The sequence below is a fragment of the Pteropus alecto genome, unplaced genomic scaffold (genome assembly GCF_000325575.1).
Source record: "Pteropus alecto unplaced genomic scaffold, ASM32557v1 scaffold8, whole genome shotgun sequence".
In the NCBI taxonomy this organism is placed as follows: domain Eukaryota; kingdom Metazoa; phylum Chordata; class Mammalia; order Chiroptera; family Pteropodidae; genus Pteropus; species Pteropus alecto.
Window position 1 is genome coordinate 1,536,721 of NW_006494609.1, and position 14,132 is coordinate 1,550,852.

General features: G+C 47.1%; 1 protein-coding gene and 1 non-coding gene across 2 annotated transcripts in view; one reads left to right on the forward strand and one right to left on the reverse strand.

Annotated features, from left to right (window-relative positions):
* The window catches only part of DPF3 (double PHD fingers 3), a 189,119-nt gene that overhangs the window by 27,236 nt on the left and 147,751 nt on the right, over positions 1–14,132 (reverse strand). The window contains exon 6 of the mRNA XM_025042073.1: positions 12,847–12,925. Coding sequence (XP_024897841.1) covers positions 12,847–12,925 — 79 coding nt within the window. The remainder of the gene's footprint in view (positions 1–12,846; positions 12,926–14,132) is intronic.
* On the forward strand, positions 8,921–9,039 carry LOC112473711. The gene has a single exon (XR_003044167.1). It is a non-coding gene; the product is annotated as a 5S ribosomal RNA (ribosomal RNA).

A 14,132-nucleotide genomic window follows, 5' to 3' on the forward strand; every position in this document is an offset into this window, starting at 1 on the left:
TGACTGCACGATCCCGGGTGAGCTTCTGAACCTGTCTCTGCTTTAGCATCATCTCTGGAAAACAAGGATGATCCTAACAGCACACCTACCTCACCGTTGTGAGGGTTGTTTGACAGAATACATTTAAAACAGTGCCTGGCTCATACTAAGTCTCAGCCATTGTCAGCTGTTATCACCACACCGCCATCAAAAATGGATCAGCAAAGGATATAAACCCAAAACGAGAGAGGGGAATCTCGTACTTTCTCCTCTGAAGTCTGGGGTGATGAAGTTGCAAGAAAAAGAAGGTGGGAAAGATACATTCTGAAAATAAAGTATTAGAACCATCTGCTATTCTTTTGTCATGTCAGCAGTCTCACTCTGGAATTGTCGTGTGGAATCAGACTGAGCTCCAAGACTGCTGAAGCATTCCGAGAGGACTGCGCCCCCGTCCTCCCACTCCAGTCTCCTTCCCCAGGGCGCGATCCTTTGCGTCATGCACCTCTGAAGCTCTCACCCCTGGGACCAGTCAACCCTGCCTGTGCACAACCTAAGGTCCTTCTTTTCACCTTGGCAAGCGTGCACCTGGATTTTATGTTCCTGGCACGGAGCGCACGGAGAGAAACGGCTGTGACAATACGGAAGGTCCAGCTTGCCTTCCTCTCTCTCCTTCTCCCTGGGGCGGGACCATCTGTCAAGCAGCAGAAATAGTGCTTGCCCACTTCCCAATCCAGAGCTGGATTCTCCAGGCAGGACCTCCATCTGGAGTTATGAATACCTTCAGTGTTGCCTCAGAATATTTACAGCTCACTCCCTCCCCCCAACTCCAACGCTACTCCACTCGCATCTTGTCTGGGAAAGGGGGATGGAGGGGCCAGAGGAGGAGTGAGGGAGGAGGGGGAGGAGAGGGAAGGGAAGGGAGAACCAGGGGCAGTTTGTGTGAACAAGCCGGCTGCAGCAAACAGCAGAATCCTTCCTGCCGGGGAGAAGCGGCCGCCTTCCCCACTGATAACTTAATGACTCTGGCACATTTTCATCAGCCCAACTTGGAGCACGCAGTGGGTATCTGAGCCAGTGGTTTCCGAGAGACTGAAAGCAGTGACTGAAAGCAATTACGGGATCAGCGTTCAAGAGACAAAACCCGGGCCTTCGGAGTCACCGGGCCTCATCTCATTCCCGGCTCTGCCCTGCGACACTTACATACGACCCTGAGGAGGCCACTTCCCTCACTCTGCAGCTCGGTGTCCTCATCTGTAAAGTCAGCCCGGCAATGCCTGGCACTGCCGATGTCTCCGAAGAACCATATTTACAGACCAGTGCTTACTGACCGATGGGTCAGGCACACGTTCTTACCCTGAATCTCACAACAGCTCACAAGGTAAGGATTATCATCCTATCTCACAGACGAGGACACTGAGGGAGTCGAAGCAACTTGCTAAATGGCAGAGCCAGGATTTCAACTCAGGTCTGTCTGACTTTGAAGCACGCAACTGGCAGATGTGCTAGTCATTCTTCTATTTGCCATCCCGTCCCCCCACCACGTGTCTGGGGCTGACCTCCACAGCCTCTTGCCCTCTGCTTCCGGTGGAGTTTGGCCAGTGACCGGCACAGGCAGTAGGAAGGAGGATGAGAAGAGGGAAGCCCATCCCTGCTTAGGCAGCTGGTGTGAGGGCTATGCCCCACTCCACAGCTCCAGCCCGCCCTGGGAGCCAGGTGTCCTTCCGGCTCCTTGGGACTCAGGGTGGGGAGGGCTCCCCCTCCCTTGTCAGTACCTTTATCTTGCCTACATCTCCATAATCATTCCATCATCAAATTCTCCTCCGTTCAGCCTTTCCGAGTAGAACCCGACGTCCTGTTGGGGCCGGGACAGATATAAGGGGAAGCCATTCTGATAGGAGGAGCACACCCTACCAGACAGGGTCGCAGACATCTGGGGATCCTCGAACCTTTCAGACAACTCTCTGTCTTCTCTCTGAAGAACAACCTATGGGATGGAGGAACACCTGCTATCCATCCCCTGAGTGGGCAATAGTCCCAAGCGAGAAAAGCCCTGCCATGACTCAACTTGGGACAAAACCCAAACACTTGAAAAAGCCACTAGCTCAGACTTGTGTACACAGGGTAGGGTGTCATCCCTATGACTATGTTAAATGCCTGGGCTCTTCTCAAAAGCCGATGATGGCTCTACCAAGTTTAAGAGATTAAAGTGGTGGCTTCAAGATCGGGGCACTTTCTACAACATTTAAGGATCAAGAAGCTCCTCTTGGGCCAGTCCAGGTGCGCTTCCCCTCGCCACCCCCAGGTCGTGAGGCTGGCAGCATGCGCGGGCGGCCCTCTGCAGAATGTGGGATCTGGCCCTGCTCCTGACATGAACACCGTGGACAAATCCCATACCTTCTTGGCCTTGGTTTCCACATCTGAAAGATATGGCAGGTGAGATGCAGCATTTCACGACTCTGTCTCCCTGAGTCCTCCAAGGCTTATACTATGCGCCTCCCGAAGCAATTATCCCCTCAACTGTGACAGGAAAACAGTGTAGGCTCCCAGCCACGGGATCCACCCAGGTGCTGCCTACACCCCTCTCCCCGCCCACCAAGCCAGGTCCACAGCTGCCTCCTCTCTCTTCTTCCAGGCCACTTGATGCTTATTTTGAACTGAATTCTGAATATAAACACAGGAGGCTGAAGTTGAGGTGGGTTGTAACATCCTAATTTTTCAAAGCCTCATTCCTCGGGACCTGGCACTGACCCATGTATTAGGAGAGCCCAGAGCCAGAATCTATGAAATGCCAGTGATCTGAAAGTCCTGTGTTTCCATCAAGTGAGGGCGTTCTGCTTATTTTAGGAATTTACTGTATGGAAATGTGACTCCCAGTTAAAAAAAAAAAAAACAGAAGCATGGAGATAAGCAATAAGCCTTTCATTTCAAAATACTGTATAACCTAATTTTGATTCCAGCCAGAGAAGTGCATTAACTCCCAAAACCAAAGCATTAAATGTGTTAGTGGGACTCTTTCCTGCCCTGCTGAGAAGCAGTAACAGAATTCTGGTAAACTCTGGAGTCAGCCTTCCTGGGTCCGCTAACTGGCTATGTGACCTTGGGCAAGTGACTTAATGTCTCCAACCTCAGTCTCCTTGTCTATAAAATGGGGAGGATAATAGTTCATACCTCACCTGAGTGTTATGAGAACATCCTAACACAATGCCTGCCACACAACAGATGTTCAATAAGCATTAGCTATTTTTGAAATTCGTACAACTTTATCAGATTGCTTCCCTGGTCCCTGACAGTGCCAGCAGCCAGTGCACAGAACAGAACTGGGGACCCAACTTAGGTGTGAAATAAATACCCTTTCTTAACTTGATATAACAAAAATAAATTCTTACTGAGTGCATCTACGAGCCAAGCAGTCAGCTACTTACCCACAGTCTCATTTAACCCTCTTCAAAACCCTCTAAGATAACGTTATTGTCCGCACTTGACAGAAAAAGAAACCAAGGCTCAAAGAGGTTTTGGGATATGCCCAAGGTCATGGCTAGGAAGTGACATAGCAAAGATTCAAATCATGGGCTTCGAGAACCATCTTTTTCCGACCATCATCCCTTGTAGAGACAGTGTCTTTGATTCCTTAATTCTAGTGAGTCCTACATTAGCTTGCCTTCAGTTAGCTTAAAGAGTAAAATACGATTCTTTTTTAACCCTACGATAAAAGCAATTTAAATAATAAATATAACCGTCAACACCTCTGGATAAGATAAACAGAGAAAGGTAAAAAGTCAGACCCATTGCCATAAGGTATAGCAGCCCCCAAACATTTGGGAATCCGGCCAGCATACTCCTTCTCAGAGCTTCCTGGGAACTATCTGACATAAATGGTGCCTCGGATACAGAGCTGGCTTCAGCTGTGAGTCCCAACCTATCTAGTGTGTCTCACTGACCCTTACCTGGGGTAGACCCTCATCCACCTACAACACAGGTACAAATTCCTCACTTCCTTTGAGGAAATAAATGTCCATGAGCATCTGTTAAACGCTTCTGCCTGGATGTTCTACCATTTATAACAACTCATGTCAAAGTTTCACCACCCCCAAAAATTATCTCCTCCTCTAGAATATTCCAGTTAAGCCTCTTCATGTCTCTACTGTCCAAGCTCAAGACTTTAAGGTTCATCGTTGCCACCGCTTTCTCGCTTGTACCCACATCCTATTTGTCTTCTGCCATGTTCCGTGGGTTTTTTTTTTTTTTTTTTTCAGAAAGTCTTTCCTGTTTGCCCTGTCCATTCTGTTCCTGCTGTTACCACCATCCAGATTTCATACCTTCTCCTAGCTGACCGGTAAAGGCTCCTCTCAGACATTAGGCTTCAGGTTCTTTTCCCTGAACACTTAATCCTACAGATTAACCTTTGCAGAGATGTCTCTGGGATCATCACGATTCCCCACTGACTATGCAGGCCAGCCTATAAGCAATCCAGGCTGGAATTCCCAGGTTCCTTGTCTACTACGGTCCCCAATCTCCTGAGCCAAATGCTCTGTCTTGGCCTAGCTGCTCTGTCTTCTGTCTTGGCATATGCATCCCACATTCATCAACATTTTGGGAGAAACCACTGTGCTTTGCTGGGGCTGGGATGCATGTTAAGTATGAAATGGTCCCTGCCCTCAGCGGGCTCACAGTCCAGTTTGGAGGACAGATAGAGAGGTAAACTGTTACCATATAATGTGAGGGGAAGCATATGTGCCAGGAAAGGCAGATTCCAGAAGAGGCTGAGTGACAGAGGGGGGACTGCAGGAGTGGGATCGAACCCTGGCTCTGCCGCTTAGTCACTGTGACACCTCAAGAAAGTTAATTGAAGCCTTTTCTCCCCAGCTTTCTCATCAGTAGGATGGAGAAACTTAAAGCATCTATCTCATGACACTTTTGTGAGGGTTAAAGATTGAATATAGATGAAACCCATAGAGCATTCCAGGCCCATAATACAGGTCAATTAACTTTTCCATTACTATTATTACCTCTCCCCACACTCCCAGACACACCTCTTCACCCCTGGAGACCGAAATCAACTCAATACACACTCACTGAGGACCTGCTTGACATCCTAGGGAAGCACCCGCCGATATACCAGCCCTCTCCCCGCCCCCCTCCACCGCTCCCTCCCCGAATTCCCACAATGCCCACTGTCCACTCAATGAAATACTGCCTGGCAGCGTGCTACCTCCTCGTGTCACATCAGCCTTATCTTTCCAACTATATTGGAGACAGAGGAAATAAGGAAAAGGAAAAGGCAAAAGAAATCTTCACGAAGCACCTACCATGTGCAAACATCGTTAAACACATTATCACACGTAGCTTTCCCAGCTACGCACTGTCCTCGCTCCACGTCCGAGGAAATGGAGACTCTCGGCCCAAACGATTTTCTTCGAAGTCCCAGATAACAAGCAGTAGAGCCGAGATTTGACCTCAGTTTTCTCACGCCAAAGCCAGGGCTCATTCTTCTTCACCCAGCTCTCTCTAACCTGGGCTGCATTTACCTTGTCACCTGCTGACCTCTACCCACCGCCGTAACTTTAAATGAGAGAAATCAAATACTGTGCACCAGGCCCTTTGGCCTCGCGATTCTGCTTCTAGGAAATAACAAAAGCATTATGCAGAGCTATAGCTGCAATATTGTTTTTTAATAGTGAACAAATTTTAAAATGTCTAAATATCCAACAAGTGGAACATTGAGCAAAATGGGCCATGTCAATATTTTATAGGCACTTTATAACCCTAAAATGGCATCAGAAAAATGTCTTTATTGATATAGAAAGATGTTCCTCATGAATGTTGAAGGGGGGGGTAAAATAATATGTGTTGGTATGTATTGAGTGTGTATATATATATATGTATATATACATTTGTATTTTTGATTTTTCTTCAATGAACTATACTATGTCCATAGGAAAAAATATTTTTAAATAAAAAGAACCTCTATAAACATTAACATCCACCCTATTCTTGGTTATCCATATCTCAATAGCAATTCTTTGCCACAAAGTTTGCATCAAGTAACAGCTAGCTGAGAATAAGGTTCTAACCGGATGAGAAAATAACTCAAGAGGATGTCAGTGATAGCCCAGAAAAGGCAAACCTAGGTTTGGTGATCAATGGGCAAGATTCTCAAGAATGCTAGAGGGGGAAGGTAGGCAGCAGGAGTAAAGGAAAAAGAGAAATGAGGGCATGAGGGTATCAAAGAGAATCTTCAGCCTCTCTCCAACCCTGCCTCTGGCTAGCCCTGCTGGGACTCAGTGCAACCTGTGTCCATGACACGATGGCATTTAAATATTTAAACAGACCCAGCTTTGCTATAATAAATGCACTCATTCTCCAGGGATCAATCGCATGCCACAGGCCCCGCTCCACAAATCAAGTTTCTGGGGCACAGAGCCTTCCCACCCCCTCCCCACCCCACACCCCACGCAAGGACCTGCAAGATAATAGCTGTGACAACTGAGTGATGAGCTCGGCTTCCCTTCAGCAACAAGGGCAGCCAGCCTGAAGGCCACGTTATTGGCTTTTCCACTGCAGCTTGAAGCTAAAAGCACATGAGTCTTAGAGAATGTGGGGCCTTAATGCCCTCAGAAAAATTTTTAATAAGACTGCAATAGTCATCTGATTCTCCCTGTGTGCTCAGATATGAGGAAAACCAGAAGGATTTTAAGGAGGCTGCAGTCAAGCACATTTTCTGGGACTGCCTTGGGTGCAAGTTGTATCTGCCCCAGGCGCCAGTCCACCCATCACGTGGCTCCTCTTGGCAGAGTTTCCATGCTAATCCCAGGGTCCGACATCTTGTTTCCTGGGTGAAGAGCCTCACTGTTAAGCCACTGCCTGAGAAGATGGGAGGCTACGGTGTGCTGACCGGGGACGTGAAAGACGCAGGAAAGGACCCTCCCTCACTGACAAGTGAGGCAAAGTGGTGCCATAGCCACTGAGGGTGGAACCAAGATCTTTGCTTTTTGTCCCATACCCTTCTCCCTCCAGTATGCCACCTCCAATAAGAGCAGAAAGGGAGCCCAGACCTTATTCTGACGCTGCCTCAACTGGACATAGTGACAGACCCATTGGATTTCTTGAATTTCTAGAAGGGAGGCAACACTGAAGAGGTCACGTTTTAAATCACGAGCCACACAATAAAAAAAATATATGTCTGTAGAGTGAGGGCGGTGGAGAACAAAGTTCTTACTGACACGAAGGTTGAGTTGAGAGGACTCACTCCTGACATGTGACTGCCAGTTAGAACTCAGAGAAGAGTGACTCTACCAGGAAGGCTTCGATCACATCTGTGTGCCTTTTGTCACTATCGACCCAAATGCCCAAGTTTGAGGGAAAAGGGGAACGATTTTAATAGATTTCGATTTAAAAGGCTCAAAATTCTATAGTCCATTCCTTTCCACTTCAATTATAATTATTACCTGCCTCCACCTTGCCCACCTGACACCTAGAAGGCTGTCTGTCAACAGCAGACAGGGCTTCACCTCATAAATAAGGTGCGCAGGAAAACCAAACTCTAGGTAAGGGGGCACATTTAATCTGCAGTTTGTATGGAGATGTCCCGGAGTTGGAGAAACCAGGATTCACATCCCAGCCTTAGCATTAACCAGCTGTGTGACCTTGGACAAGTCCCTTCACCTGTCTGAGCCTCAGTTTTTCACAGAAAAGTGAGGTGGATTGTCCCTGCATTAGTGTGAGGATTTATAGAAACAATATATATAAAATGTTTAGCACACTGTCATCACCGGTTAGCAAGAAATATCACTGTATCAGAAAAAACTGGGAACAAAAGATAAGTGCTGGTGAGGATGTGGAGAAACTGGATACCATGTAACTGTTGGTGGGAATGTAAAGTGGTGCAGCTGCTATGGAAAACAAGATGAAGGTTCCTCAAAAAAATTAACAATAGAACTACCACATAATCCTGCAATCCCACTTCTGGGTATTTATCCAAAAGAATTGAAATCAGGATCTCAAAGAGCTATTAGCAGTCCTGTGTTCATCACAGCATTTTTCACAATAGCCAAGATGCGTAAACAACCTAAGTGTCCATCAACAGATGAATGGAAAAAGAAAATGTGGTATACGCATACAATGGAATACTATTTACCCTTTAAAAAGTAGGAAATTCTTCAAAACGCAACGACATAGATGAACCTTGAGGACATTACACTAAGTAAAATAAGCCAGTCACAGAAAAACAAATACTGCCTGATTCTACAATTATGAGGTACCTAAAAAAGTCGTTCATAGCATTAAAGAGCGGACTGGGCACAAGGTTTGCATCACGCAAGATGAATAAGCTCTAGAAATCTGCTGTACAACCCTGTACCTATATTCAACGATATATATTGTACACTTAAACATTTGTTAAGCAGGTAGATCTCATGTTAAATGTCCTGTCTGCAATAAATTAAAATTAATTTTTAAAAAATGTTAAGAAAAAACTGGGAAGAAAAAGAACTTCACGAATTGCTTCCCCTGTGCCCAGCAAAAGGGCAAATGCACGTTTTGCCTCTCCTTAAACGGCTAAGGCTCAGAGATGAGATGTTCTCCCTCTCCCTGAATCTCACCCCATCACCACATCTTCTCTCCTATGATGCTCCTTGAGCACAAAAATGTAATAGTAGGTCTCTCATCAGGATTCTGCCTCAATGATGCTAACAGGAAATCCGGGGTCGGGATCAATTAGAGGGAGAAGAGGCAAACTCTTGACATGATTTTTAAAACATTCATCCCAGTAGCCCAAACCCATAGATTCCTTTCACCTATCTCCAGTTATCATCCACCTAAAAAAAAAGGGCTAATAATACTATTAGGATTTACAGCCATTAAGTAAATTAAAGTCAAGTGCTGGATTGCTGAGTGTATACAAGACTGCTAAGTTTTATATCAATGCTGAAAGAATTAGAGAGGAGTCTACGGCCATGCCACCCTGAATAAGCCCGATCCTGTCTGATCTCGGAAGCTAAGCAGGGTCGGGCCTGGTTAGTATTTGGATGGGAGACCACCTAGGAAGACCAGGTGCTGTAGGCATAAAAAATAAAAAACAAGGGATTTTAAGCTGACAAGGGCCTTGCAATATGTGAGGTCAACCAAGGGCTGCCTCACCTAAAAAAATAAATTTAAAAAAAAAAGGAAGAAGAAGAATTAGAGAGGAAAGATTCTAAAGAGACCAACTAAAACAGTGATGCAAGTGACTGGTACTCTGCCTGGAGAATTCCTGAAGACTCTAGGACTTCCAGATGCAAAAAAGCAGGGAATAAAAAAAAAAAGGCGGCTGAGTAGTCACAGGCCAGACGCCTTCAAATTTGGATGAAGCAGACCAGTCACTTTCAAAAGTCAGTATTCATAAGTCTCCCCTCTCAGGAGCTCTCAAAAAATGAAGGTTCCTGGGCCTGTTCCCGGTGGTTCTGATGCAAGAGGTCTTGTATGAGGCCCAGGAATCCACATTTTAATAAACATCTAGGTTATCCTGTGCCCATGGTCCAGGTACACACTTTGACAAACACAACCACCTTTCTCACAAAATTATATTCAGTTGCTTGTTTTGTGGGTAATGAACACTTTTCCTTCAGCAAGAGATTGAAAGGGAAGAAACAGAACTTGAATCCTTAAACTTGGCAACTTTCAGGATAATTAATAGAAATTGGTAGTAGACTTGCTAGAAAATGCAAGTTCACCTATACACACGCACCATGGATTAGGTAAAAAATAAATTATGTTCAGATGATTTAATATTTCTCTGAGATGAAAGAAATTCAATGGCTGAATGAAAGATAATAGGCAAACTATCTATCACCTGAAGTTAACAGCTAAGATAATATTTCAACCATCCGTCTTGAAAGAGAAGTTTGAACCAGGAACATAACAGGACAACTATATTTAGGAATGTATACCAAGAAGGGTTAAATACAATCACATCTGAAAAATAGCTATTACTACTCCATCTAAACCTGGAAAGAGGTAGCGGGGTCCAAGGTGGCCTAATATTTTCATAAATAGCTCAAAACATGGAGTGAGGATTATGCAAATCAAACCACAGATGATACAAAAATGGCAGAAATCGTGAATCTGTGCGGAATGAAATTTAACTACTGGGCAATGTCTTTAAATTTGTCTTTATTGAATCCTGTATATTGAAGTCACATATTATTGTATCTCTTTATTGAGACTCAATATGGCCAAATGCAGAGTGATTTATGGAAGAGGAAATAATCAAATGCATAAACAGAAAAGAGCACACACAGAGAGAGGCATTAGCCACCTTCCGACCGTGTGGGAAGTCACTGAGGTGGCGCACAGAGCGACGGTGGCCAGATACCGCTACACTCCACAGACGTGGGTGGTGTTAAGAGCTGGCGTGTAAAATCAACAAGGAAACACGTCTGTTACTCTTGGAGCCAGTTGGCCTTGGTGCTACTTCCAATAGGAGTACTGAGCTTAAATGTAAACCTGGAAGGGAATTCAAAGCAGGCTGTGACAGAGATTTGGGGATGTGGCCCTAGATAAACCAAGAATACAAGGGGATATTAAGAGCGCCTCCAGAATAGACAAAATGCTTAAAGTACCTATTTGGTGGGAAAAGAAGCACAAAAGATAAAGGAGCCCGTAGAAGAGAAAATTTTCAGCTCCTATTAAGGAAAAAACGATCATTCAAAGCACTATTGGAATCATAGAAGAAAGGTCAGCTTATGGTAACACCATCCCTGGGGACATTCAAGGAGGTGACCAGATACCTCTCTACTTAGGATGCATTAGAGATTATTAAAAGCACTCCTTGCTCAGTTCGGGGGTGGGGGAGAGGGCCTCATGACCTCTCCAAAGGTCATTCCTATCCCAAAGGATCACATATCTGAAGGGCACCAGATAAAAATAAAATCTATTAATCACTGAGCTGCCACACAATTTCCTAAGAGAGTCAGAACAGAGAAGGGCAATCTAGGGTAGACCTTGCTCTGCCGAGAGAGGAAAAGGGAGGCAGTGCCTGTGCGGGCAGAGCCAAGAAATCAGCCACGGAAACTTCCAGAAAGCCAACATCGGGCCTGTGATCAGGCCTCCCAAGTACCACAGCATAAACAGAAAGAGGAAGAGACCCCATGAGGAAGGAAACAGGAAACAGCAAATGGCACTGAGAGCCCTTAAACAAAGCCATAGAAGCTGGGGGAGACAGTGTGATGCAAACACTTTTCGCAGAAAGAGGGGAGCAGGGCAAGAGAGGGACACTCACAAAGGGCAGTTTGTGGAGGCGGACCTCAGACAGAGGAGTGAAGAGAGGGGCTGAGGGGTGGGCGAAAGAAGACACACAGGTGTGTCTAGGAGTATGTGGGATTATTACTGGCTGAGAATCCAACAAAAGGTGCAGAGAAAGAGTAAAAAGTAATTCCACTATCTACGGTAGCAGAAGATCACATAACGAAAATAAAGCTGTTTCAAGGAGGAATCAAGAGGCAAAACCCCCGTTCCAAAGTTGCTCTTAGCATTCTTGAGAGCTGCGCGGTTTCAGCCAGACACAGCCAGAAAGCCTGTTCCGTGGAGTCTACAGGGCCCTCCCCTGCCCAGAGCCAGCCTCCCCAGGGCTAGCATGCTGGGGCTTTTATGAACCCCATTCAAGGAGTAAGAGCCATGCCAGAGCAGGCACCTCCTGATATTGCCAACAAGAATGAGACCCTGTGCCCTGCGCCCTCCCCATCCTGAAACAGAATTGCTCTGGGATGGAGATGTTACCTGCACTTGTCTCAGGAATGTCATCTGCACAATGTACTAAGCAGCCAAATAGGGGTCGTGGAGTTTGAGTTCTTCTAGCAAAATGTTCTCCAACCAGCTGTCACCCCACCGGACACAGAACAACTCAAAAGAGGCCAATGAAAAGAAAATAAAATGGCACCACCCCCAATGTAGTCCCTGGGCCCCATCTCCCCAGTTCTCTCCCTGCTTTCACGGAGACTGCAGACTCTGGCAAGATGAGTGGAGCATCCAGAGGGACCACCGCACCAGGGCCCTGCCTCAGCCACTTTGCTGCCATTCTCACTGCAGCCCCTCCTGTCCTACTGCAGGGCTCCGGGTCCTCAGAGAGAGAAGACAGGAAGGGAAATGGTCAGGGAGTGTGGATTTGAGGGGGCCGCCCTCACCGTGGAATGAGCAGATGGCGCCTGACACAGTGAGAAGATAACGAGGGCATTAAACCCACACGCAGTGCTCTGCTAGGTGAGAAAGACAAACGCACCAGAGCTGACAGCAAAGCTTCTTTGGAGGCCCACCCACCACCGCGGCTCCCGCGCTCTCCCCCTCAGCCCTCCCATCTCTGTCTGCAGACCCTAAACCCGGGAGCCAGGCAGCCGCTGGTCCAAAAGGTGTTTCTGAAGCTAGCAAGAAAGGCAGGAGATGGATCAAGGGCCACTTATTAACTAAGTCATCAGCAGAATAAGGAAATTAAAGGGAAACAAATGAAAAGTACAGGAGCCAAGTACCTTTGCTAGAGGACTGTGAGTTATACTTTTGTTTGGAACTCTCTGAAATAGGGAAATAGGGGATGGATCTTAAGGAGACAAGAGAGTGAAAGAGAGAGCTGGAGGAAAGCCACAAAGGAGGGTCCTGCCCGAGAGAGGAGCACAGCACCCAGGGCGGGGAGGCCTCTCCGGTTGCCCTTCCTCGTGCAAAAACACCGGAGCCAGAGAGGGAGCGAGAGTAGGTGGTGACTGGTGAGGTGCAGGCATGAGAGCTGGGGATGCAGGCCTCAGAGGAGGAGCCGGCGAGCCCGCGGCTGGGGACTGACAGCCAGGGAAGCACAGGGAAGGGCAGGGCTCGGGGCAGGAGACGGAAGGCGACAAGGCCTGTACTTACTGTCACAGACGTAAGGTTTGTCATGATCTTCCTGAGAGGCGGGGTCGTGCCTCCTCCTTCCGCCTGCAGAGCCGCGGGCCTGGGGAGACATTGGGGTATCAGGACACTCGTTATTCTGATCATCTCTACAGCCCTGAGCATGTACTCGGTGAGGCCTGAGTGCTTCACGCACACCTCCTCATTCAATCTTCATCACACTGGTACCAATACCAACCCCATTTCATAAGCCAGGAAACAGAAATGCAGAGAAGTTAGGTAACTTGCCCCAAATTGCTCAGCTACTCACCTGTCTCCTTTCATTAACTCTTCACAGTTCCCAGAGGGAGGTACAACTATTAGTTCCATTTACAGCTCAAGAGACTGAGGCAACAGAGAGGGTAAGTAGCTCGCCCAAGGTCACTCGGCTACTAAATGCAGAACCAGAACATTAACTCAGGACAGTCTCACTGCAAAGCCTCTAGTGACCACATTTCCATCTGCTACTCTTGCCAGTACAACTTCTTCCTCCAGCTCCTCAGCTTTCCAGTTTCATTGACACCACATACAGAGGCTAAGCCTGCTCCCCTCAGCTGACCAGCCGATGGGTATACTGGAGAAAGTAGCATAATTACAATCATCACCCAGGCTTCTCTGTTCACACTCCTTGCCCCAAATCTCTCAAGAGCCAGCCAGGCCTGGTACTGGGACCTGGGGCACGAGCCTGGGCATGTGGGGAGCTCCCCTCCCCCTGCTAGACCAACTCCACCCAAGCCCTCGGGTGGGCTTCAGCCAAGGCCTCCCTGTGTGGTCTGCCTCAGGCTTCCAGCCATTGACAGGGACTTGGACTGCTCACGGTCTCCTGAGGCTGGACTACTGATACCACCACCCTATGTGCATCTCCAGAAACAGCCAGCATGTCTTGGAGTGGGGGTGGGATAAACTCTACCTCCGAGGACAGAAGACCAGCGAGGGAGAGAGCTGGCAGCTCTGCAGTCCCAGGACGGTGGCTGCAAGAATGCAGCAGGTTTATTTTTAAACCTTTGTAAGTCCCACACTAGTCACGTGCATAGCACCCTAGCCTCCTCCGGTCATTCTCCGGTAATGAGTGTCAGCAAACTCCCAACCAAAGGAAGTGCCTACTGGGGTCTTTGGGGACCGAGAGAAAAGCAGAGCCGTCGAGAAATAAAACATGGCAGTGACTCTGAGGTTTCGGTCAAGACGGTGGAGTAGTAATAGTGTATATCATACTAATATATTGTATTTTATTTGAAAAATTACAAATTATTAAATAAATAAATAAAATTTTT